Source organism: Manis javanica, chromosome 10 (genome assembly GCF_040802235.1).
Source record: "Manis javanica isolate MJ-LG chromosome 10, MJ_LKY, whole genome shotgun sequence".
Taxonomy (NCBI): Eukaryota; Metazoa; Chordata; class Mammalia; order Pholidota; family Manidae; genus Manis; species Manis javanica.
Genome location: NC_133165.1, coordinates 78,969,969 through 78,996,297, shown reverse-complemented (window position 1 = coordinate 78,996,297; position 26,329 = coordinate 78,969,969). Strand labels below are relative to the sequence as shown.

Here is a 26,329-nt window from a genome sequence, read left to right as displayed (position 1 = left end):
ATGGAATCATAAAAAACCCTGAATAGCCAAAGTAATCCTGAGAAGGAAGAATAAAGCAGGGGTGAATTACGCTTTCTGACTTCAAGCTCTAGTACAAAGTCACAGTAATCAAGACAATTTGGTACTAGCATAAGAACAGACCCATAGACCATGGAACACACTAGAGAGCACAGATATAAATACAGCATATGTGGTCAATTAATATACAATAAAGGAGCCACAGATATACAATGGGGGAAATGACAACCTCTCCAACAGCTGGTGTTGGAAAAACTGGACAGCTACATGTAAGAGAAAGAAACTGGATTATTGTCTAAACCCATACACAAAAGTAAACTCCAAATGGATCTAACACCTGAATGTAAGTCATGAAATCATAAAACTCTTCGAAAAAAAACATAGGCAAAAATCTCTTGGACATAAACATGAGCAACTTCTTCATGAACATATCTCCCCGGGCAAGGAAAACAAAAGCAAAACTGAACAAGTGGGACTCTATCAAACTAAAAAGGTTCTGTAAAGCAAGGGACACCCACCATCAGTAGAACAAAAAGACATCCTACAGCATGGGAGAATATATTCATAAATGACATATCCAATAAGGGGTTGATATTCAAATTATATAAAGATCTCACGCACCTCAACAAACAATAAGCAAATAAGCCAATTAAAAAATGGGCAGAGGAGTTGAACAGACAGTTCTTCAAAGAAGAAATTCAGATGGCCAACAGGCACATGAAAAGATTCTCCACATCACTAATCATCAGAGAAATGCAAAATAAAACCACAATGAGATATCACCTCACACCAGTAAGGACTGCCACCATCCAAAAGACAAACAATAACAAATGTTGGCGAGGCTGTGGAGAAACGGGAACCCTCCTAAACTGCTGGTGGGAATGTAAATTAGTTCAACCATTGTGGAAAGCAATATGGAGGTTCCTCAAAAAACACAAAATAGAAATACCATTTAACCCAGGAATTCCACTCCTAGGAATTTACCCTAAGAATGCAGCAGCCCAGTTTGAAGAAGATACATGCACCACTGTTTACTGCAGCACTATTTACAATACCCAAGAAATGGAAGCAACCTAAGGGTCCATCAGTAGATGAATGGATAAAGAAGATGTGGTACATATACACAATGGAATATTATTCAGCCATAAGAAGAAAACAAATCCTATTATTTCCAACAACATGGATGGAGCTCTTTAAGGGTACTATGCTCAGTGAAATAAGTCAGGCGGAGAAAGACAAAGTACCAAATGATTTCACTCATATGTGGAATATAAGAACAAAGAAAAAACTGAAGGAACAAAACAAGAGCAGAAACACAGAACCCAAGAATGGACTAACAGTTACCAAAGGGAAAGACTGGGGAGTATGGCTGGGAAGGGGGGGTAAGGCAGGGGAAAGAAATGGGGTATAATGATTAGCATGTATAATGTTGGGCGGGGGCATGGGGAGGGCTGTGAAACTCAGAGAAGACAATTAGTGATTCTACAGCATCTTACTACACTGATGGACAGTGACTATAACAGGGTATGTGGGGGAGACTTGGTGACGGGGGGAGTCTAGTAAACATAATGTTCCTCATGTAATTGTAGATTAATGATACTAAAATTTAAAAAAATGGGCAGAGAAGCTGAATATACACTTCTCCAAAGAAGAAATTCAGATGGCCAACAGGCACATGAAAATATTTTCCACATCACTAATCATCAGAGAAATGCAAATTAAAACCACAATGAGATATCACCTCACACCAGTTAGGATGGCCAAAACCCAAAAGATAAACAACAACAAATGTTGGTGAGGATGTGGAGAAAGGGGAACCCTCCTTCACTGCTGGTGGGGAATGTAAATTAGTTGAACCATTGTGGAAAGCAAATGGAGGTTCCTTAAAAAACTCAAAATAGAAATACCATTTGACCCAGGAATTCTACTCCTAGGAATGTAACCTAAGAATGTAGGAGCCCAGTTTGAAAAACACATATGCACCCCTATTTATCACAGCACTATTTACAATAGCCAAGAAATGGAAGCAACCTAAGTGTCCATCAGTAGATGAATGGATAAAGAAGATGTCGTACATATACACAATAGAATATTATTCAGCCATAATAAGTAAACAAATCCTACCATTTGCAATGAATTGGATGGAGCTAGAGGGTATTATGCTCAGTGAAATAAGCCAGGCGAAGACAAGTATCAAATAATTTCACTCATCTGTTCAGTATAAAAACAAAGAAAAAAACTGAAGGAACAAAACAGCAGCAGACTCACAAAAACCCAAGAATGGACTAACAGTTACCAAAGGGAAAGGGACTGGGGAGGGTGGATGGGAAGGGAGGGAGGAGGGGAATAAGGGTCATTACGATTAGTACACATAACATTGGGGGGGGCGGGCAGGGATAAGGCAATATAGCACAGAAGAGACAAGTAGTGACTCTATAGCATCTTAGTACGCTGACGGACAGTGACTGTAATGGGATACGTGGTCGGGACTTGATAACAGGGGAAGTCGAGTAATCATAATGTTGCTCATGTAATTGTACATTAATGATACCACACACACACAAAAAGAATGCTTCCAGTATGGATCCAATGAGTAGTGACTGGTGTAACTGCTTTTTGAGCACTTGGATTTTGTCAGCTCTGGGTACATAATATTTACCATTTTTAAACAGAACTTCATCATCTTTCTTTCCAAACTGGTATCCTCTTTGGTGTTCCTATCTTAATGGTAGAAATACCCACTACACTTGCTCTCAAACTTTTTGTTATCAGAACTTTTAACACTTTAAAAGTTACTGAGGCCTCTAAAAATACTTTTATGGGGGTTATACCTATGAGTATTAATGTAATATAAATTAAAACAAATTTAAAAACATTCATTTAAAAATGACAATAAATCTATGTTACCGAAAGCAATTTTTAAATGAAAGTTGTTTTACAAAATAGCAACAATAAAATTTAGGGAGAAATGTGTCATTGGCTTTATTTTTACCAAATTAATTTAATGTTGGGGTTAATAGAGCACAGATGAATTCTCATATCTGCCCTTTCATTCACTTACTTGTAGTATTACATGCTGTGTAGCTTTTGGAAAATACTATCATATACCTGCAAGAGCATGAAAGTGAAAAGGGCAAACAGGATCTTAGTATAAAATGATTTCGACCTTGTAGATGCCATGAATCAGTCTTGGAGATCCTGGGGTCCCAGGCCACATTTGGGAGCTGCTTTTCTGTCCAGTCACCTGGGTGTCCTCTCTGTTCCTAATCATAACACACATCTCATACAAAACTAAGTCATAATGATTCTCTGTGCTTAAGCCTCTTTTGTCAGAGTTCCCTCATTCCACAGCCAGCATGTGTATCTCATCTTTTTCCTATCTGGTGTGTCTGCCTCTATTTTATCTTCTAGTTCCTAAGCATCCACATCATAGCAAAAGTAATCTTTCTAAAATAGAAATATGATGATGTACCTCATTTATGAAACCTTTACAAGTTTCTTGTATCTTTGGTTAGTACACAGGATGTTTTATGATCCTGTTTCCACTAACATCTAACTTCTTCTCAAGCCACTTTTCTGTGAGTGCCTCATACTGTAGCTTCCTTTATGTAATACTTATAGTTCTGAGAGGCATCATGGTGATACATACATTTGTGTTAATATTATAGTTTGTTGGATTCATACTATATTCCTGGCACTGTTCTATGTACTTTAGATGTATTACCTCATTTAATCTTCACATAGCCTTCCAAAAGGAGAGTGCTCCTATCATTACATTTTTTTCTTATTTTGGTATCATTAATCTACAATTACATGAGCAATATTATGGTTACTAGACTCCCTCCATTATCAAGTCCCCCCCACATACCCCATTACAATCATTGTCCATCAGTGTACTGAGATGCTATAGAATCACTGCTTGTCTTCTCTGTGTTGTACAGCCTTCCCTGTGCCTCCCAACCCACATTATTTCTGCTAATCGTAATGCCCCCTTCCCCCCTTATCTCTCCTTTCCCACCCATCCTCCCCAGTCCCTTTCCCTTTAGTAATTCTTAGTGCATTCTTGGGTTCTGTGAGTCTGCTCCTCTTTCGTTCCTTCAGTTTTTTCTTTCTTTTTATGCTCCACATATGAGTGAAATGATTTGATACCTGTATTGTAACACCTGGCTTATTTCACTGAGCATAATACCCTCTAGCTCCATCCATGTTGTTGGAAATGATAGGACTTGCTTTCTTCTTATGGCTGAATAATATTCCATTGTGTATGTGTACTACATCTTCTTTATCCATTCATCTACTGATGGACACTTAGGTTGCTTCCATTTCTTGACTATTGTAAATAGTGCTGTGATAAACATAGGGGTGCATCTGTCTTTTTCAAACTGGAGTGCTGCATTCTTAGGGTAAATTCCTAGAAGTGGAATTCCTGGGTCAAATGGTAAGTCTATTTTGAGCTTTTTGAGGAACCTCCATACTGCTTTCCACAATGGTTGAACTAATTTACATTCCCAGCAGCAGTGTAGGAGGGTTCCCCTTTCTCCACATCCTCACCAACATTTGTTGTTGTTTGTCTTTTGGATGGCGGCGATCCTTACTGGTGTGAGGTGATATCTCATTGTGGTTTTAATCTGCATTTCTCTGATGATTAGCGATGTGGAGCATCTTTTCATGTGCCTGTTGGCCATATGAATTTCTAATTTGGAGAAGTGTCTATTCAGATCCTCTGCCCAAGTATTAATTGGAGTATTTGCTTTTTGTTTGTTGAGATGCATGAGATCTTTATATATTTTGGATGTCAACTCTTTTTCAGATATGTCATTTATAAATATACTCTCCATACTGTAGGATGTCTTTTTGTTCTATTAATGCTGTACAGAAGCTTTTCAGCTTGACAGAGTCCCACTTGTTCATTTTTGCTTTTGTTTCCCTTGGTTGGGGAGATATGTTCATGAAGAAGTTGCTCATGTTTATGTCCAAGAGATTTTTGCCTATGTTTTTTTCTAAGAGTTTTATGGTTTCATGATTTACATTCAGGTCTTTGATCCATTTCGAATTTACTTTTGTGTATGGGGATAGACAGTGATCCAGTTTCATTCTCTTACATGTAGGTGTCCAGTTTTGCCAACACCAGCTATTGAAGAGGCTGTTATTTCCCCATTGTATATCCATGGCTCCTTTTTCATATATTAATTGACCATGTATGTTTGGGTTAATATCTGGAGTCTCTAATCTGTTCCACTGGTCTGTGGGTCTGTTCTTGTGTCAGTACCAAATTGTCTTGATTACTGTGGCTTTGTTGTAGAGCTTGAAGTTGGGAAGTGAGATCCCCTCTGCTTTATTCTTCCTTCTCAGGATTGCTTTGGCTATTCGGGGTCTTTTGTGGTTCCATATGAAATTTAGAACTATTCCAGTTTGTTGAAGAATGCTGTTGGTATTTTGGTAGGGATTGCACTGAATCTGGAGACTGCTTTAGGCAGGATAGCCATTTTGACAATATTAATTCTTCCTAGCCAAGAGCATGGGATGAGTTTCCATTTGTTAGTGTCCTCTTTAATTTCTCTTAGGAGTGTCTTGTAGTTTTCAGGGTATAGGTCTTTCACTTCCTTGGTTAGGTTTATTCCTAGATATTTTATTCTTTTTGAAGAAACAATTTTTTTATTTGAATAAACAATTCAAAAAAATAAACAAGCTATTTTGAAAAACAGTTCTTTTTGCAATTGTTAATGGAATTGTTTTCCTTATTTCTCTTTCTGCGAGTTCATTGTTAATGTATAGGAAAGCAACAGATTTTGGTGTATTAATTTTGTATCCTGCAACTTTGCTGAATTCAGATATTAGTTCTGGTAGTTTTGGAGTGGATTCTTTAGGGCTTTTTATGTACAATATCATGTCATTTGCAAATAGTGATAGTCTGACTTCTTCTTTACCAATTTGGATGCCTTGTATTTCTTTGTTTTGTCTGATTGCTGTTGCTAGGACCTCCAATATTACGTTGAATAAAAGTGGGGAGAGTGGGCATCCCTGTCTTGTTACCTATCTTAGGTGAAAAGCTTTCAGCTTCTTGCTGTTAAGTATGATGTTGGCTGGGGGTTTGCATATATGGACTTTTTTATGTTGATGTACTTGCCCTCTGTATTCATTTTATTGAGAGGTTTTATCAAAAATGGATGTTGAATTTTGTCGAATGCTTTTTCAGCATGTATGGAGATGATAATATGGTTTTTGTCCTTTTTGTTGATGTGGTTGATGATATTGATGGATTTTTTAATATTGTACCACCCTTGCATTCCTGAAGTAAACCCCCCTTGATCTTCATGTATGATCCTCTTGATGTATTTTTGAATTCGGTTTGCTAGTATTTTGTTGAGTATTTTTGCATCTATGTTCATAAGTGGTATTGGTCTGTAATTTTCTTTTTTTTTTTTGGTGTCTTTGCCTGGTTTTGGGATGAGAATGATACTGGCTTCATAGAATGAGTTTGGAAGCATTCCCTTCTCTCTCTTTTTTGGAAAACTTTTAGGAGGATGGGTATTACGTCTTCTCTATATGTCTGATAAAATTTAGTGGTGAATCCATCTGGTCCAGGGATTTTTGTTCTTGGGTAGTTTTTTGATTACAGATTCAATTTTGTTGCTGGTTATTGGTCTGTTTAGATTTTGTGTTTCTTCCTGGATCAGCCTTGGAAGGTTGTATTTTTCTAGAAAGTAATCCATTTCTTCTAGGTTATCCAGCTTGTTAGCATATAGATAGATTTTCATAGTATTCTCTAATAATTCTTTGTATTTCTGAGGTGTCCGTCATGATTTTTCCTATCTCATTTCTGATTCTGTTTACGTGTGTAGATTCTCTTTTTCTCTTAATAAGTCTGGCTAAAAGTTTATCTATTTTATTTATTTTCTCAAAGAACCAGCTCTTGGTTTTATTGATTTTTTTCTATTGTTTTATTTTCTCAATTTTATTTATTTCTTCTCTGATCTTTATTATGTCCCTCCGTCGGCTCACTTTGGGCCTCATTAGTTCTTCTTTTTCCAGTTTCAAATATTGTGAATTGAGACTATTCATTTGGGATTGTTCTTCCTTCTTTAAATAGGCCTCGGTTGCTACATACATTCTCCTTAGAACTGCTCTTCGCTGTGTCCCACAGAAGTTGGGGCATTGTGCTGTTTTTGTAATTTGTTTTCATATATTTCTTGATCTCTGTTTTAATTTGGTCATTGATCCATTGATTATTGAGGAGCATGTTGTTAAGCCTCCATGTGTTTGTGAGCCTTTTTGTTTTGTTTGTACAGTTTATTTCTAGTTTTACATTTGTGATCTGAGAAATTGGTTGGTAGAATTTCAATCTTTTTGAATTTACTGAAGGTCTTTCTGTAGCCTAGTATGTGGTCTATTCTGGAAAATGTTCGATGTGCACTTGAGAAGAATGTGTATCCTGCTGCTTTTGGGTGTAGAGTTCTATAGATGTCTATTAGGTCCATCTGTTCCTAGTGTGTTGTTCAGTGCCTATGTGTCATTACTTCTTTTCTGTCTGCTTGAACTGCCCTTTGGAGTGAGTGGTGTGTTGAAGTCTCCTAAAATGAATGCACTGCATTCTACTCCTCCATTAATTTGGTTAGTATTTGTTTCACATATGTTGGTGCTCCTGTGCTGGGTGCATAGATATTTATAATGGTTATATCCTCTTGTTGGACTGACCCCTTCTTCATTATGTAATGTCCTTCTTCATCTCTTGTTACTTTCTTTGTTTTGAAGTCTATTTCATCTGATACAAGTACTGCAACACCTCCTTTTTTCTCCCTATTGCTTGCATGAACTATCTTTTTCCATCCCTTCACTTTTTGTCTGTGTATGTCTTTGGGTTTGAGGTGAGTCTCCTGTAAACAGTATATAGATGGGTCTTGCTTTTTTATCCATTCTATTACTCTGTGCCTTTTGATTGGTACGTTCAGTCCATTTACATTTAGGGTGATTATTAATAGATATGTACTTATTGCCATTGCAGGCTTCAGATTCGTGGTTACCAAAGGTTCAAGGATAGCATCTTTTCTATCTAACCGTCTAACTTTAACTCACTTATAATACTATTATAAACACAGTCTGATGATTCTTTATTTCTCTCCCTTCTTATTCTTCCTCCTCCACTCTTTATATGCAAGCTGTTTTATTCTGTACTCTTTGTGTTTCCCTTGACTGCTTTTGCGTATAGCTGATTTTATTTTTTGCCTTATTTAGTAATTGATTGATCTGCTTTCTTTGCTGTGATTTTGTTTTCTCTGGTGACATCTATTTAGCCTCAGGAGTACTTCCATCTAGAGTAGTCCCTTTAAAATACCATGTACAGGTGGTTTGTGGGAGGCAAATTCCCTCAACTTTTGCTTATCTGGATATCGTTTAATCCCTCCTCCAAATTTAAGTGATAACTGTGCTGGATTCAGTATTCTTGGCTCAAGGCCCTTCTGTTTCATTGCATTAAATAAATCATGCCATTGAGCACTGACCCCCCTATACAGAATTTTATTGTGGTTAACAACCATTTGATCAATAAATATGAGAGATGCCCTCACAAAAAAAAAAAGTACATAGTTCCAATTGTAAAATAAATAAGTAACCGGGATGTAATGTATAGCATAAGGAATATAGTCAAAATATTGTAACAACTTGGTATGGTGATAGCTAGTACCTAGAATTATCATGTATATAAATATTAAATCACTGTGTTGTACACCTGAAACTAATGTAATACTGTGTGTCAACTACCCTTCAATAAAAATAAATAAATAAATAAATCATGCCATTCTCTTCTGTTATGTAAGGTTCCTTTTCTGTTGAAAACCTTGATGATAGTCTGATGCGTTTTCCTTTGTAGGTTATCTTTTTTCTCTCTCTCTGCCTGCCTTTAATACCCTGCCCTTGTCTTTGATCTTTGTCATTTTAATTATTGTACGTCTTGGTGTTGTCCTCCTTGGGTCCCTTGTGTTGGGTGATCTGTGGGCTTCCGTGGTCTGAGCGGCTATTTTCTTCCCCAGCTTGGAGAATTTTTCAGCAATTATTTCTTCAAAGACCCTTTCTATCCCTTTTTCTCTCTCTTCTTCTTCTGGTACCCCTATTATGCAACTATTGTTCCGTTTGGATTGGTCACACAGTTCTCTTAATATTCTGTCATTCCTATAGATCCTTTCATCTCTTTCTGCCTCAGCAGCTCCATATTCCTGTTCTCTGATTTCTATTCCATTAACACTCTCTTGCACCTCATCCAGTCTGCTGTTAAGTCCTTCTATTGATTGTTTCATTTCTGTTATCTCCCTCCAGACTTCATCCCTTAGCTCTTGCATATTTCTCTGCAGCTCCATCAGCATGGTTATGACTTTTACTTTGAATTCTTTTTCAGGAATATTGGTTATATCTATGTCACCAGACCCTGTCTATGGGGTTGTCTGAGTAATTTCTGACTGGACCAGACTGTTCTTCCTTTCATGGCAATAGAAGTGATCACCGGCAGGTGGCGCATGCATCAGCTGGGAGAACAAAGTCCCTTCCTGCTTCCTGGTCATCTTGCCCTTCTCCACTGCCTGTGCTGGTAACCTGCACACAGGGAGCATTCTCCAGGTTAATTCCCTTAGCTGCCATGGGCGGAGTGGTCCTCAGGGTAGCCTAGGGCACTGCCAGGGATTGCAGGTGTGCAGAGTGTGTTCTGCATGAACAGCACCCCTTCGTACCTTCTGGACTTTGCGCTGGCTTCCTGTCTCTGCCAGGCAGCTGCATGCTGGTGGTTTGCTCCACACTGGGAGAAGACTCTGTGTGTTTGCTGTGGACATGGTTGCTCCTGGCTGGTCTGCACTAATGGCGGGGCAGCTGGTTTGCTTGCAGTACCAGTGGCAAGGAATGATTGGTAGGCCACTTATCACTGTGAGGGGCTTCAGAGCTGCATTGCCACCCAGGGGGTTCGGGTGTCTGAAGTTCCTTAAGATTCCCAGCCTGCTGGGCTGACTATGCCGGGACGATTTTGTCCACCTATTATACCTTTGTCCCTTTATGACTTTTAAGGCGCCAGCTTTTCTTTTGTCCCAGGGGAGCCAGCTGTTGGAACCGCTCACTATCTCCGTCTCGGGTTTTACTTTTCCGTTTCTCTAATATCCAGTACACCATGCAATGTGTTTTTGTGCTACCAGTGCAGATTACTAGGGCTGGTTATTTTAGCAGTCCTGTGCTTCCACTCCCTCCCCACTTTGATTCTTTTCCTCCCACCGGTGAGCTGGGGTCAGGGGAGTACTCAGGTCCCACTGGGTCACGGCTTTGTGAGATGCTGAGTTCTCACAGATGTAGATGTAGCCTGGCTGTCATATTGTATCTTCTGGTCTCTCTTTTTCGAGTAGTCGTATTTGCTGTATTTTCAAAAATATATATGGTTTTGCAAGGAGATTTCCACCACCCTATTCACACCACCATCTTGAGTGCCTTCTGCTCCTCTGCCCACATTTTGGTTGGGTTATTTGTCTTTTGGGTGTTGAGGTGTGTGAATTTTTTATATATTTTGTATGTCAACCCCTTATCAGATACATCACTTACAAATGTATTCCCCCATACTGTAGGATGCCTTTGTTCTACTGCTGGTGCCCTTTGCTATACAGAGGCTTTTCAGTTTGACGTAGTCCTATTTGTTCATTTTTGCTTTTGTTTCCCTTGTCCGAGGAGATGAGCTCAGGAAAAAGTTGCTCATGTTCATATTCAAGAGATTTTTACCTATGCTTTCTTCTAAGAGGTTTATGGTTTCATGAGTTACATTCAGGTCTTTGATTCATTTTAAGTTTACTTTTGTGTATGGAGTTAAGACAATAATCCAGTTTCATTCTATAACATGTAGCTGTCCAGTTTTGCCAACATCAATTTTTAAAGAGGGTGTCTTTTCCCCACAGTATATCCATGGTTCCTTTATCATATATTAATTGGACATATATATGTGGGTTTACATCTGGGCTCTCTATTCCGTTCCACTTATCTTTGGGTCTGTTTTTGTGCTAGTACCAAACTGCTTTGATAACTGTGACTTTGTAGTAGAGCTTGAAGGTAAGGATCATAATCCCCCCAGCTTTATTCTTCCTTCTCAGGATTGCTTTGGCTATTCGGGGTCCTTTGTGGTTCCATATATAGTTCAGAACTATTTGTTTTAGTTTGTCAAAGAGTGCTATTGGTATTCTGATAGGGGTTGCATTGAATCTGTAGATTGCTTTAGTCAGGATGGCCATTTTGACAATATTAATTCTTCCTATCCATGAGCACAGGATGTATCTCCATTTATTGGTGTCTTCATTAATTTCTCTCATGACTGTCTTGTAGTTTTCAGGGTATATGTTCTTCACCTCATTGGTTAGATTTATTCCTAGATATTTTATTCTTTTTGATGCAACTGTAGACAGAATTGTTTTCCTGACTTCTCTTTCTATTCATTCATTTTTCATATATAGGAATGCAACAGATTACTGTGTATTTTGCATCGTGAAACTTTGCTGAATTCAGATATTAGATTGAGTATTTTCTTGGATTCTTTAGGGTTTTTTTTATATGTTCAATATCATGTCATCTGCAGTGACAGTTTAACTTCTTCTTTACCAATCTGGAGGCCTTTTATTTCTTTGTGTTGTCTGATTGCCATGGCTAGGATCTCCAGTATTATGTTGAATAAAAGGGGTGAGAGTGGGCATCCTTGTCTTCTTCCTGATCTTAGAGGAAAAGCTTTCAGCTTCTTGCTGTTAAGTATGATGTTGGTTGTAGGTTTGTCATATATGGTCTTTACTGTGCTGAGGTATATTCCCTCTATACCCATTTTGTTGAGTTTTATCATAAATGGATGTTGAATTTTGTCAAATGGTTTTTCAGCATCTATGGAGATGATCATGCAGTTTTTTGTCCTTCTTTTTGTTGATGTGGTGTATGACATTGATTGATTTTCAAATATTGTACCATCCCTGGAGTAAATCCTACTTTGTCATGATGGATACTTTTTATGTATTTTTAAATTCAGTTTGCTAATACTTTGTTGGGGATTTTTGCATCTATGTTCATCAGGAATATTGGTCTGTAATTTTCTTTTTTTGTGGTGTCTTTGCCTGGTTTTGGTATTAGAGTGATGCTTGCCTTATAGAATGAGTTTAGAAGTACTCCCTCCTCTTCTACTTTTTGGAATACTTTAAGGATGGGTATTAGATCTTCTTTAAATGTTTGGTAGAATTCAGCTGTGAAGCCATCTGAACCTGGAATTTTGTTTTTACATAGTTTTTTCATTACCAATTCAATTTCACTGCTGGTAATTCTTCTGTTCAGATTTTCTGTTTCTGCCTGGGTCAGTCTTGGAAGGCTGTGTTTTTCTAGAAAGTTTTCCAATTCTTCTAGGTTAGTTAGTCAGCATATAATTTTTCACAGTATTCTCAAATAATCCTTTGTATTTCCATGGTGTCTGTAGTGACTTTTCCTTTCTCATTTCTGATTCTGCTTATGTGTGTACACACTAATTTTTATTTTTAAGTCTGGCTAGGGGTTTATCTATTTTATTTTCTCTAAGAACCAGCTTCTGGTTTCATTGATTTTACTGTTTTATTATTCTTCTTTTATTTATTCCTACTCTGATCTTTATTATGTCCCTCCTACTGACTTTGGGACTCATTTGTTTTTCTTTTTCTAATTTCATTAATTATGGGTTTGGACTATTCATTGGAATTGTTCTTTCTTGAGGTAAGCCTGTATTGCTATATACTTTACTCTTAGAACTGCCTCCACTGTATCCCACAAGTTTTGGGCTGTTGAGTTTTTGTTTTCATTTGTCTCCATTTATTGCTTGATCTTTGTTTTTATTTGGTCATTGATCCATTGATTATTTAGAAGCATGTTGTTACGTCTCCATGTTTTTGTGGGTATTTTTGTTTTCTTTGCATAACTTATTTCTAGTTTCAAACCTTTGTAGTCTGAGAAGGTGGTTGGCAGAATTTCAATCTTTCTGAATTTACTGAGGCTCTTTTTGTGGCCTAGTATGTGATCTATTCTAGAAAACGTTCCATGTGCAACTTGAGTAGAATGTGTATCCTGCTGCTTTTCCCCCCATCCCTTTTTTAAGAACTTCGGAAGGAAGGAATTATTAGACAGTAGTCAGTAACAATGGGTCTTCCTAATGTTACTGAAAAGTCTGGTCTGGGGGGGGGGATCCCATTTCTGAATAACAAAGAGTAACAGGGATCATATTTACCTTCTTAGCCGAAACAACTAAAAAACCACACAAAATATGTGAAACTGGTTTTAAAGCCACTGGACATCAGATAATGAAGGACAGTGATTTCTGAGAGATGGGAAACAAGGTAAGCCCTATGATTACCCCAAGCATAATGCCTAGAGAGTTCCCAAATAATATCAAAAGGAAGAGGGAATCAGGGGGAATCTTGGCAGGGTCCAACATGCTCCCTGAGAACATAGGAGTAAGAGTCTGAGGACACAGAGAGGATTTTGAGTTTAAAGAACAGAGTATGCTACAGATTGGAGGAAAAAATGTACAAATCACATATCCAACAGAGGACTTGTATTTAGAATACATAAAGAACTGTCAAAACTCAATAGCACAGAAACAAACTATCCAATTCGAAAATGGGCAAAAGACATGAAGAGACATGTTCAAAACCATCAGCCATTAGGGAAATGCAGATTAAAACCACAATGAGCTCTATAGCATCTTACTACACTGATGGACAGTGACTATAATGGGGTATGTGGTGGGGACTTGATAATGGCGGGAATCTAGTAACCACACTGTTGCTCATGTGATTGTCTATTAATGATACCCCAAAAAAAGGGTCAATAAACACTTAAAAAAAAATGTCCTGCAGTGGGAGGTCAGTGCCCAGGAAGTACACCAAGTGCCAAGGAGTCTCTGGTTTTTGTCTTCCACCCAGCCACAGACGGATTTCACATGTTTTGGAAACTCACCTCCAGATGGAGTGTTTTTCCTTCTGTTAAGAATACACAGAAATAGAAAAATCTTCTTTTGTCTGTGAACATTTTTCTGCGTAAACCTGCTTATTGGCTTTCTCTTGAGTTTATACAAAAGGAAAAAATTTCAGAATAGATTTTCATTTCTAGAAATATTTTGAAATGCAAATATATTCTAACCTGTTTTCTAGAGAAGATATTTGTCAAAGCTTTAGTGACAAAGGCTAGCAGATAAGATTAGCTTGAAGTTTAGAAGATTTATTTTTCCAAAATTCTTTGCTAAGCAGAAATAGTGACAGTATTTTTCTCTTTAATATGGTCACAGTGAGAAAGAAACAAGGGAATGTGCTCATTTTTTCATCCCCCATCTGAGACTTAATTTCAATGGATAAAGTAGAGTCAGCATAATAATCTAGTCTAGCTTAGTAGGTAACAACTGGGTTTACATATGAATGTAAACTCTGTAGAATTTTTATCTGTTTTTCTAGGCTGCTGTATCCCCAGCGCCTAAAAATGCCTGTTGTGTAGAAGGTGCTAAGTAAATACATATTTGTTGTATATATAAATTTTGAGGTAGACAGACATTTAATTGTTTGATCTGCCATACCACCTGGGTGAACCTGGTGAGTTGAGCATCATTTTCTGTCTGAAGTGGAGACCCATCACACAGGACAGCTGTGAGCATTAAAGGAGAGAACACATGTCGAATGTCTGACCTCATGCGGAGGATGAAAAGAGGTCATGATCAATACTTTCTCCCTAAACCAATGAGGGCAGGATGCATCTGTGCTACAGGAACATGGTTACACTAAGAAAGTACCCCCCATCTATGAAGGCTGGGAAACAGTCACTAACAGATATAAGTTCTGGAAACTCTTTCTATAAAGCTATTCAAAAATTAAAATAAAAAAAATACCAAATATTGACAAGGACACAGAAAAACAGGATCAATTATAAATACCTGGTGGGAATCCAAAATGTTATAGCCACTTTGGCAGACAGTCTGGCAGTTTCTTATAAGATGAAATATGCAATTATCATACCACCCAACAGTTGTACTCTTGGGCACTTATCCCAGACAAATAAAAGCATGTTTACACAAAAACCTTACATTGATGTTCATAGTGGCGTTATTCACAATAGTCAAAAATTAGAATCAACACAAAAGTCCTTCAAGAGGTTTATGTTTAAACAAACCTGGGAGAGCTGTAACAGGAACACTACGGGTAATAAAAGGGTACAAACTACTGATACATGTAACAACTTGGATAGATCTCAAGGGAATCACGCTGAGTAGGGGATGGGGAACCTCCAAACTGTATGATTACATCTAAATAACAGTTTGAGATGACAATATTAGAGAGATGGAGAACAGATTAGATTGCCAGGGTTACAGTATTATTAATGGGGTGTAAGAAGGTGGGGGTAGTTATAACAGGGCAATAAGAAGGAATCTTGTGGGAATGGAAATGTTCTATGTCTTTATGGTGGTTCTGGATATACAAATTCACAGATGATGAAATTCCACAGAACTACAGACACATAGAGACACACACACACACAAACACAAAAGTGCATGTAAAATTGGTGAAGTCTGAATAAACTCTGTAATACTGCACCAGTACCAGTTTCCTGGTTTTGGTATAGTACCATAATTATACAGGTTGTTACCATTGGGAGAAACTAGATGAAAGGCACATGGAACACTGCTGTACTTTTTTATTTTTTAACTTCTTGCAAATTATACTTTCCACAATGAAAACTTAAAATAAATTACTGAGAAAGTATACAGATTATGGAATTAGTAGAGACATAAAAACACTAAAAAGTTACTACAACCAACTTCCACATGTGCAAAAATAGAAAAAGCAAGCATTTCAGGTAGAAGCAAGAAAAAAAAAAACCTCTGAAATATTAGAAATAAAAATACACTATGTAAGACTAAGAACAGATCAAATATTGCAAAGAACACATCAGGGAAAAAAAAACTTGAGGACACAGCAATAGAAACTAACCAAAATAAAACACAAGGGGAAAAAACACCAAAATAAAACACAAGGGGAAAAAACACCAGAATAAAATGAAGAAAAAGCATCAGTGAACTGTGGAATAAATTCAATTGCCTAATTTTTATGTCAGTGCTATTTCCAAAGAAGAGAAATGGGAAAAATATTTAAAGAATATTATTTAAAAAATAGTTCCAAAGTGGGGAAAAATATTTAAAGAAATATTATTTAAAAAATAGTTCCAAAGTGGAATACAACTATAAATACACAAATCCAAGAAACTCAAACACCCAAACCAAGAATACATCATTATCAAACTACCTAAAACCAGTAACAGAGTAAATTTAAAAGCAGCCAGAGAAAAGAATATATTATATAAAGAGGAACAAAGATGAAGTTGATAACAGAATTCTCACTGTAAACCATTCAAATCAGAAGACAATGGAGTACTACCTTAAAGGACTGAAAGAAAAGAACAGTCAACCAAGAATTCTATACTCAAAGAAAATATCTTCCCAAAAAGAAAGGCAAAATACAGACCTTTTTAGACATAAAAAGACTGAAAGGATTCATTACCAGCAGACCTGTACTAATCCTTCAGGCTGAACAAATAGAATAACAGAAATCTGTACCTACACAAAGGAATGAAATGCACCAAAAATGGTTAACAAAGTGGGAAAACATAAAAACCTTTTACTTTAAAAATAAAAATATTTTAGAAAAATTATCAACTAATCAAAGCAATAATTTAAAATATACTGTACATTTTATACATACAAATAATAAGTATGACCAGAATAGAGCAATGGCCAGGAAGAAACAAAAGTACAGTATTTTAAAGTTCTTATACATGAGGCAGGGCATTACCTTGAAGTAGGATGTATGGCCCATAAAAGGAAAAATGGCAATCAATAGAAACTCACTTAGGAAACCCAGACATTGGACTTAGTAGTCAGACTTTAAATCAGCCATTTTAAGTAAGATCAAAACAGGAAAGGAAATCAAGACTAAAGAATTAAGGGAAAAATACGAGGACACTATCTCACCAAAAATGATACTGCAAAGTTAGAAATTATAAAAAAGAACCAAAAAGAAATTTTGGAGTTGCAAAGTATAATAATGGAAATGAAAAACATCAGTAGAAGGTTTGACAGAAGATCTGAGCAGGGAGAAAAATCACCAAGCTTGAATCTAGGACAATTAAGATCACCCAGTCTGAGGAACAGACAGAAAAAAGAATGAAGTAAAATAAACAAGGCCCCAGAGACCTGTGGGACACTACCAAACATATCAGAAAGTTCATGTTGGGAATCCCATTAAAGCAGTGAAAGGAGAAAAAGAAATATTTAATGAAATAATGGCCAAAATTTTCTCAAGTTTGATTAAATCCAAGAAGCTCATCAGAAACCATGGAAGCCAGAAAGCAATGAGAAAATATATTCAAAGGGCTGAAAGAAAAAGACTGTCAGCCAAGAAGCCTTATCAAGCAAAATTATACTTTAAAAATGATTAAGAAATTAAGACACTTCAAGGTAAAAATAGGAGAATTCATCACTAGTAGCGCTAATCTACAAGAATACTAGAGAGAGTCATTAGGCTGAAATAAAAGGACACTAGGCTGTAACTCAAATCCAAATGAAGAAATAAAGAGTACTGATAAATGTAACTACTTAGGTAAGTGCAAAAGACAAATAAATGTATTTTTTGTAACTCTTTCTTTATCTGATTTAAAAGACAACTACATAAAGCTATCATTACAAATCTTTGTTGACAGGCACACAATGTATAAAGATGTAATTTATAATGATAGCACAAAGCAAAAAGAGAAGAGAGGGAATAGAGCTATTTAGGTACAAAGATTTATATACTATTGTAATTGAGTTGGTATTAACTGATCTACACTGTAATAAATTAAAATGTTAACTGTAATCCTGAGGGGAATGACTAAGGAAATAACTCAACCTCATAGAGGGAACCTACAAAACCCCATAAATAAAGTTATACTTTTGCTACTTCTATTCAACATTACAGTGGAGGTTCTGTCTAGGGCAATGAGGCAATAAAAAGAAAGAAAAGGCATCTAGGCTGAAAAAGAAGTAAAACTATCACTTTTTTCAGATGGTATGATCTTATATCTAGAAAGTCCTAAGGAATCCAATGAAAATCAGTAAGTTCAGGAAGATTACAAGATACAGGTTCAGTGTACAAAAAGTGACAGTACTTCTGTACACAAACAATGAACAATCCAAATATGAAATTAAGAAAAAAACCCATTTACAATAGTAACAAAAATAATAAAATACTTAGGTATAAATTTAACAAAAGAAGCATAAGGGGGTAGGGCTAAAAAAGGGGTTAAGATTTATATATTAGAAATTATTAAGTATTACTGATAGAAATTAAAGAAGATTTAAATAAATGGAAAGGTGGTCCATGTTCATGGATTGGAAGATGTAATATTGCTAAGATGGTAACACTCCCAAAACTGATCTGCAGATTCAATGCAATTCCTAACAACATCCAGCTGGCTTTTCATAGAAATTAACAAACTGATCCTGAAATCACACGGAAATACAAGAGCCATAGAATATACAACATAATCTTGAAAAAGGACAAAATTGGAGGACTCGCATTTCCCAATTTCAACTACTACACAAAACTACAGTAATCAAAACAATGCTGAAGTGGAATAGAATCGAAAGCCCAGAAATAAATCCTTATATTTACAGTCAACTGATTTTCAACATGGATACCAAGACAATTCAATAGGCCAAGGATAGCCTTGTCAACAAATGGTGCTGGAATAAATGGTACATAAAAAAGAATAAAATTGGAACCATACGTCACACCATACAAAAAAGTAATTCAAAATAGATCATAGACCTAAACGTGAGCGCTAAATGTACAAAATTCTTATAAGAAAACATGGGAATATATCTCTGTAACTTTGGGTTAGGCAAAACCTTCAATATCTTAAGGCAAGGGGAATTAAACATGGTCACGTGAGAAGTGAGACAGAAACCTCCTCCCAAAACCACATATAATATGAAAATATAATTAATACAACTAATCCTGAAAGAGCAAAGACTATGACAGATTGCCCACATCTAGGGAAAAGAGAAGGTCTCATAGAAAAGGGTGAAGAAGCAAAGCCGCAATGGGTGGGACCCAAGCCTTTCCCCCACCCCAGCTCACCAGTGAGAGGAAGAAAAACAGAGTGGGAAGTGGGTGGAGGCCTAAGACTGCTGAACATCCAGCCCTGGAGATCTGCTCTGGGAGCATGAACGTATGTCACATGGTGCTCTGGAGATTAGGGGGGTTGGAAAGCTAAGACAGAAGGAACCCTTGGAGAGACTGAGATTCCTGCTGCTTGTGGAGGACAGGTACCCACAACCAGCTGCTGTGGGACAAAAGAAATGTGGGCACTCTGAGATACTTCCAAATAGTGAGAAGGCTGCTAAAGGAGTAAGGATTGCGCAGAGCTTGCTGCTCAGGAGAAAGGTCAGGTGGACAAAACTGTCACAGCACACTCAGACCAGCAGGTTGAGAACACTGAGGAGCTTCAGGAGGTTCATCCCCCTGACTGGCAACGCAGCCCGAGGCCCCCACCACAATATGCAGCCTGCTGCTCCTTCCTCCCAACTGGCACGGCTTGAAAACCTGCTGACCCCAACATGCATCGGCCAACCAGAGGGTGGGCCCACTTATGGCAGCTACAGGGGCATAACACATAGGATGCTCCCTGCGCGTTCAGCCCACTGGCCCTGACAGTGGAGGCAGGAACTGCAGATTAGAAGCAGGAAAGTATTCTTTCCTCCGAGCAGGCACCAGCACTGCACTCTTGTGACTCCCACCATCGCTCAAGGGGCTGAGAGGCTACAGAGAGTAGAGCTTCTGGGCAATAGAGGGTACTGCCTACACAAAGTTATTAGTCCATATTATTCATTACAAATATGAAATATCAAAAGAACCTGGTAGAAACCAAAATCCCACAAACACCAACAATAGGGCCAAATGAAACAGAAACCACCAATATCCCTGAGAAAGATTTCAAAATAAAAATCAAAAACATACACATGGAGATACAGAGAACTATTCAACACCTCAGGGAGGAATTCAAGAAAGAGACAGAAACTTTGAAAAATACAGCATCCAAAAATGAAACACACAATAGAGGAATGTAAAAGCAAATTAGATGAGGAAAAACGAGATGCTACACATAAAAGAAATGAGAGAACAAGAATAAAAAGAAGCTAAAGGCACTGAGAGAAAAAGGATCGCTAGGAATAAAAGAAATGAAGAGAACTTTGTGACCAATACAAATGGAATAATGTTTGTATTATAGGGGTACCAGAAGAAGAACAAAGAGGAAAAAGGGATAGGAAGTGTCTTTGAGGAAATAATTGCTGAAAACTTCCACAATCTGGGGAAGGAAATAGTCTCTCAGACCATGGAAGCTCACAGATCTCCCAGCACAAAGGACTCAAGGAAGACAACACCAAGACACATAATAATTAAAGTGGCAAAGATCAAGAATAAGGACACACTATTAAAAGCAGAGAGAGAGAAAAAAGATCACATACAAAGGAAAACCTACCAGGCTATCATCAGACTTCTCAACAGAAACCATACAGGCCAGAAGGGAGTGGCATGATATATTTAATGCAATGAAACAGAAAGGCCTCAAACCAAGAATAGTGTACCCATCAAGATTATCATTTAAATTTAAAGAAGGGATTAAACAATTGCCAGATAAGCAAAAGTTGAGGGAATTTACCTCCCACAAACCGTCTCTACAGTGGATTTTCGAGGAACGACGATAGGCAGAAGTCTCCCTAAGGCTAAATAGCTGTCACCAGAGAAAATAAAACCACCATAAAGGAAGTACACAAATTAATAACTAAGCAAATGAAAAGCAACTACTCCAAAGGTGAGTCAAGAAAACACGAATACTACAAATAATGGCACCTAATATATGAAGAATGGAGGAGAGAGAAAAATGGGGGAGAAAAAAAAGAACCTTTAGACTGTGTTTGAAATAGTGAACTAAGTGAGTTAAGTTACAATATTAGATGATAAAGAAGATACCCTTGGACCATTGGTAACCACGCATCTAAAGCCTACAATAGCAATTAGTAAATATCTATCAATAATCACCCTAAATGTAAATGGACTGAATGCACCAATCAAAAGACACAGAGATACAGAATGGATAAAAAAGCAAGACCCGTTTATATGCTGCCTACAAGAGACTCACAAACTCAAAGACATACACAAACTAAAAGTGAAAGTATTTAAAAAAGATATTTCATGTAAATAAAAGGAAGAAAAAGCAGGTGTTGCAGTACTTGTATCAGACAAAATAGACTTCAAAACAAAGGAAGTAACAAGAGACAAAGATGGACATTACATAATGATAAAGGCATCAGTCCAACAAGAAGATATAACCATTATAAATGTCTACACACCCAACATAAGAGTACCTACATATGTGAAACAAATACTAATAGAATTGAAGGCAGAAATAGAATGCAATGCATTCATTGGGAGACTTCAACACACCACTCACTCTGAAGGACACATCAAACAGACAGAAAGTAAGTAAGGAGACAGAGGCACTGGACAACACATTAGAATAGATGGACCTAACAGACATCTATAGAACACTCCACCCAAAAGCAGCAGGATACACATTCTTCTCAAGTGTACAAGGAACATTTTCAATAATAGATTATATAATAGGCCACAAAAGAGCCTCAGTAAATGCAGAACGACTGAAATTGTACCAACCAGCTTCTCAGACCAGAAAGGTATGAAACTAGAAAAAAATTATGCATAGAAAACAAAAAAGCCCATAAACACATGGAGGTTAACAACATGCTCCCAAATAATCAATGGATCAATGACCTAATAAAAACAGAGATCAAGCAATATATGGAGAAAAATGAACACAACAACTCAACACCATAAGATCTGTGTGATGCAGCGAAGGCCATGCTAATAGGGAAGTATACTGCAATACAGACTTACCTCAGAAAAGAACAACAATCCCGTATGATCAGTCTAAATTCACAATTAATGAAAGTAGAAAAAGAACAACAAAAAGTCAGTAGAAGGAGGAACATAATAAAGTCTAAGGCAGAAATTTAAAAAATCGAGAAGAATAAAACAGCAGAAAGAATCAATGAAACCAGGAGCTGTTTCATTGAGAAAATAAATGAAATAGAAAAGCCTGTAGCCAGATTTATTAAGAGAAAAACAGAATCAACACACATCAACAGAATCAGAAACGAGAAAGGAAAAATCACGACAGACCCCACAGAAATACAAAGAATTATCAGAGAATACTATAAAAACCTATATGTTAACAAGCTGGAAAACCAAGAAGAAATGGACAACTTACTAGAAAAATACAACCTTCCAAGACTGACCAAGGAAGAAACAGAAAATCTAAACAAACCAATTACCAGCAACGAAATTGAAGAGGTAATCAAAAAACTACCCAAGAGCAGAACTCCTGGGCCAGACGGACTTACCTCGGAATTTTATAAGTCACACAGAGAAGACATAATAACCATTCTCCTTAAAGTTTTCCAAAAAACAGAAGAGGAGGGAATACTCCCAAACTCATTCTATGAAGCCAGCATCACCCTAATACCAAAACCAGGCAAAGACCCCATCAAAAAATAAAATTACAGACCAATATCCCTGATGAACGTAGATGCAAAAATACTCAATAAAATATTAGCAAACCAAATTCAAAAATACATCAAGAGGATCATACACCATGACCAAGTGGGATTCATCTCAGGGATGCAAGGACGGTACAACATTAGAAAATCCATTAACATCATCCACCACATAAACAAAAAGAAGGACAAAAACCACATGATCATCTCCATAGATGCTGAAATAAAGCATTCGACAAAATCCAACATCCATTCATGATAAAAACTCTCAACAAAATGGGTATAGAGGGTACACACGTCAACACAATAAAGGCCATATATGACAAACCCACAAGCAACATAATACTTAACAGCAAAAAGCTGAAAGCTGTTCCTCTAACATCAGGAAGAAGATAAGGATGCCCACTCTCCCACTTTTATTCAACATAATACTGGAGGTCTAGCCACAGGAATCAGACAACACAAAGAAATAAAAGGCATTCAGATTGGTAAGGAAGAAGTTAAACTGTCACTGTTTGCAGATGACATGGTACTGTACATAAAAAACCCTAAAGAATCCACTCCAAAACTACTAGAACTGATATCAGAATACAGCAAAGTTGCAGGATACAAAATTAATACATAGAAATCTGTTGCATTCCTATACACTAATGATGAACTAGCAGAAAGAGAAATCTGGAAAACAATCCCATTCACAATTGCATCAAAAAGAATAAAATACCTAGGAAAAAACCTAATGAAGGAAATTAGAGACTTATACCCTGAAAACTATAGGACACTCATGAGAGAAATTAAAGAACATACCAATGAGTGGAAATACATCTGTGCTCATGGATAGGAAGAATTGATACTGTCAAAATGGCCATCCTGTCTAAAGCAATCTATAGATTCAATGCAATCCCTATCAAAATACCAATGACATTCTTCAACGAACTAGAGCAAATAGTTCTAAAATTCATATGGAACCACAAAAGACCCAGAATAGCCAAAGTCATCCTGAGAAGGAAGAACAAAGCTGAGGGGATTATGCTCCCTAACTTTAAGCTCTAGCACAAAGCCACAGTAATCAAGACAATTTGGTACTGGCACAAGAACAGACCCATAGATCAATGGCACAGAATAGAGAGCCCAGACATAAACCCAAGCATATATGGTCACTTAATATATAATAAAGGAGCCATGGACATACAATGGGGAAATGACAGCCTCTTCAACAACTGGTGTTGGCAAAACTGGACAGCTACATATAAGAGAATCAAACTGGATTACTGCCTAACTCCATACACAAACGTAATCTCGAAATGAATCAGAGATCTGAATGTAACTCATGAAACTATAAAACTCTTAGAAGAAAACACAGGCAAAACTCTCTTGAATATAAACATGAGCAACTTTTTCCTGAACACATCCCTTTGGGTAAGGGAAACAAAATAAAAAATGAACAAATGGAACTACATCAAACTAAAAAGCTTCTATACAGCAAAGGACACCATCAGTAGAACAAAATGGTATCCCTACAGTATGGGAGAATATATTCGTAAATGACATATCCAACAAGGAAATAACACCCAAAATATATAAAGAACTCACAAGAATCAGCACCCAAAAAGCAAATAACCCTATTAAAAAATGGGTGGAGGATATGAACAGTCACTTCTCCAAAGAAGAAATTCAAATGGCCAGCAGGCACATGAAAAGATGCTCCACATTGCTAATTATCTGAGAAATGCAAATTAAGACCACAATAAGATATCACCTCACACCAGTTAGGATGGCCAACAAACAGAAGACAAGGAACAACAAATGCTGGCAAGAATGTGGAGAAAGGGGAACCCCCCCACACTTGCTGGTGGGAATGTAAATTCATTCAACCATTTTGGAAAGCAATATGGAGATTCCTCAAAAAACTAAAAATAGAAATACCTTTTGACCCAGGAATTCCACTCCTAGGAGTTTACCCAAAGAAAACAAGATCCCAAATTCAAAAAGACATTTGCACCCCTATGTTTATTGCAGCACTATTTACAATAGTCAAGATATGGAAGCAACCTAAGTTTCCATCAGTAGATGAATGGATAAAGATGTGGTACATATACACAATGGAATATTATTCGGACATAAGAAGAAAACAAATCCTACCATTTACAACATGGATCGAGCTAGAGGGTATTATGCTCAGTGACATTAGCCAAGCAGAGAAAGACAAGTGCCAAATGATTTAAAGACAAGTACCAAATGATTTCACTCATTTGTGGAATATAACAACAAAGCACAACTGAAGTAACAAAACAGCAGCAGACTCACAGACTCCAAGAAGAGACTTGTGGTTATCAAAGGGGAGGGTTGGGAGAAGGCGAGTGCGGAGGGAGGGAGAAGGGGATTGAAGGGTATTATGATTGGTACACATGGTGTGTCAGGGGTCATAGGGAGGACAGTATAGCACACAGAAGTCAAGTAGTGACTCTGGCATCTTAATACGCTGATGGACAGTGACTGGATGAGGTACGTGGGGGGACTTGATAATATGGGTGAATGTAGTAACCACAATGTTGATCATGTGAAACCTTCATAAGAGTGTATATCAATGATTACCTTAATAAAAGAAAAAATCTTAAGGCAAAAAAACTGAAAGTGTAAGCAACAATAACAAAGAAGTAAATCAGGTAGATTTCATCAAATTTAAAACTTGTCTGTAAACAATACCTTAAAGGAAGAAAAGACAGACACATAGAACAGGAACAAATACTTACAAATTGTATCAGATAAGGAACTTGTACCTAGAATAAAGAACTCTTATGACTCAATAAGAAAACAAATTACCCAATTTTTCTAAAGGCAAAACCACTTTATGTTCATAATATTTATGCCAGGTGAGGAATGACATCATCTAAACCAAGCTACCATCATCTCTGACTACAGCAGAGATTTTATTTTTTAATTCAGCTGAATTCAATCTTGATACACTCTCTGAATCTCAATTTTATTCATCTACAAAATGGGTACAGTAACACTTGCAACCTCATGAGGTTATATGAGGATTAAATGAGAAGTCAGGTACAGCACTTAGTTTGTTGCCTGGCACATAAAAAGTGCTCCATAAATGTTGCCTATTATTACCTGAATAAATGTTCAGCCTCCATGAGTCCAGTGCAGGAATGGCATCACATATAAGAAACAAGTCTAACCTCAAAAAAAAAAAAAAAGTTAAAAGCAATTTAAATCTTACTGTAATAAGACTCTCAAAGAAAATAAAAAGATTCATTTCAAAATCCACAGCAGCCATTTAGTATCTTCCTTCACAATTCCTTTTGCTCACAATGTTTCTCACAAACTTACAGCGGACCTGAACCCTCTATATCAAAACCCTATGCTCATTCGCAATAAAACACCCCACTCATTTGGCTTTTTTCTTTCTATTGATCCTCTCTTCTTATAAACAGTTCTTGGTCCACATTCTGATATAAATTAAGCATCTAACCTTAAGTCCTTCAAATTCTTCAGCTGTTCTTTTGCTCATTATCCTGTTACACAAGACAAGTGTAGAAACTAAATCAGCAGACCTAAAATCTCTCTTAGTAAGGTGAGAAGCAAAGAGAGAACAGAGAGTTTTCTTCTGAGTAGAAATAAATCTTACAAACACATAAATTT

At 37.0% G+C, this 26,329-nt stretch overlaps 1 protein-coding gene across 13 annotated transcripts in view; it reads right to left on the bottom strand.

Moving 5' to 3' along the window:
* R3HDM2 (R3H domain containing 2) overlaps positions 1-26,329 on the bottom strand; it is a 192,433-nt gene that overhangs the window by 112,986 nt on the left and 53,118 nt on the right. For 6 of the 13 annotated variants that reach the window (XM_073213397.1, XM_073213396.1, XM_073213395.1 and 3 more), the window contains exon 2: positions 25,799-25,861. The exons of 4 other annotated variants lie outside the window; for them this stretch is intronic. In XM_073213397.1, the coding sequence (XP_073069498.1) occupies positions 25,799-25,821 (23 nt within the window). In that variant the 5' untranslated portion in view covers positions 25,822-25,861. Of the gene's footprint in view, positions 1-25,798; positions 25,867-26,329 lie in introns of those variants that run through there. 3 more of the 13 variants (XM_073213385.1, XM_073213389.1, XM_073213394.1) reach the window with 1 other exon arrangement.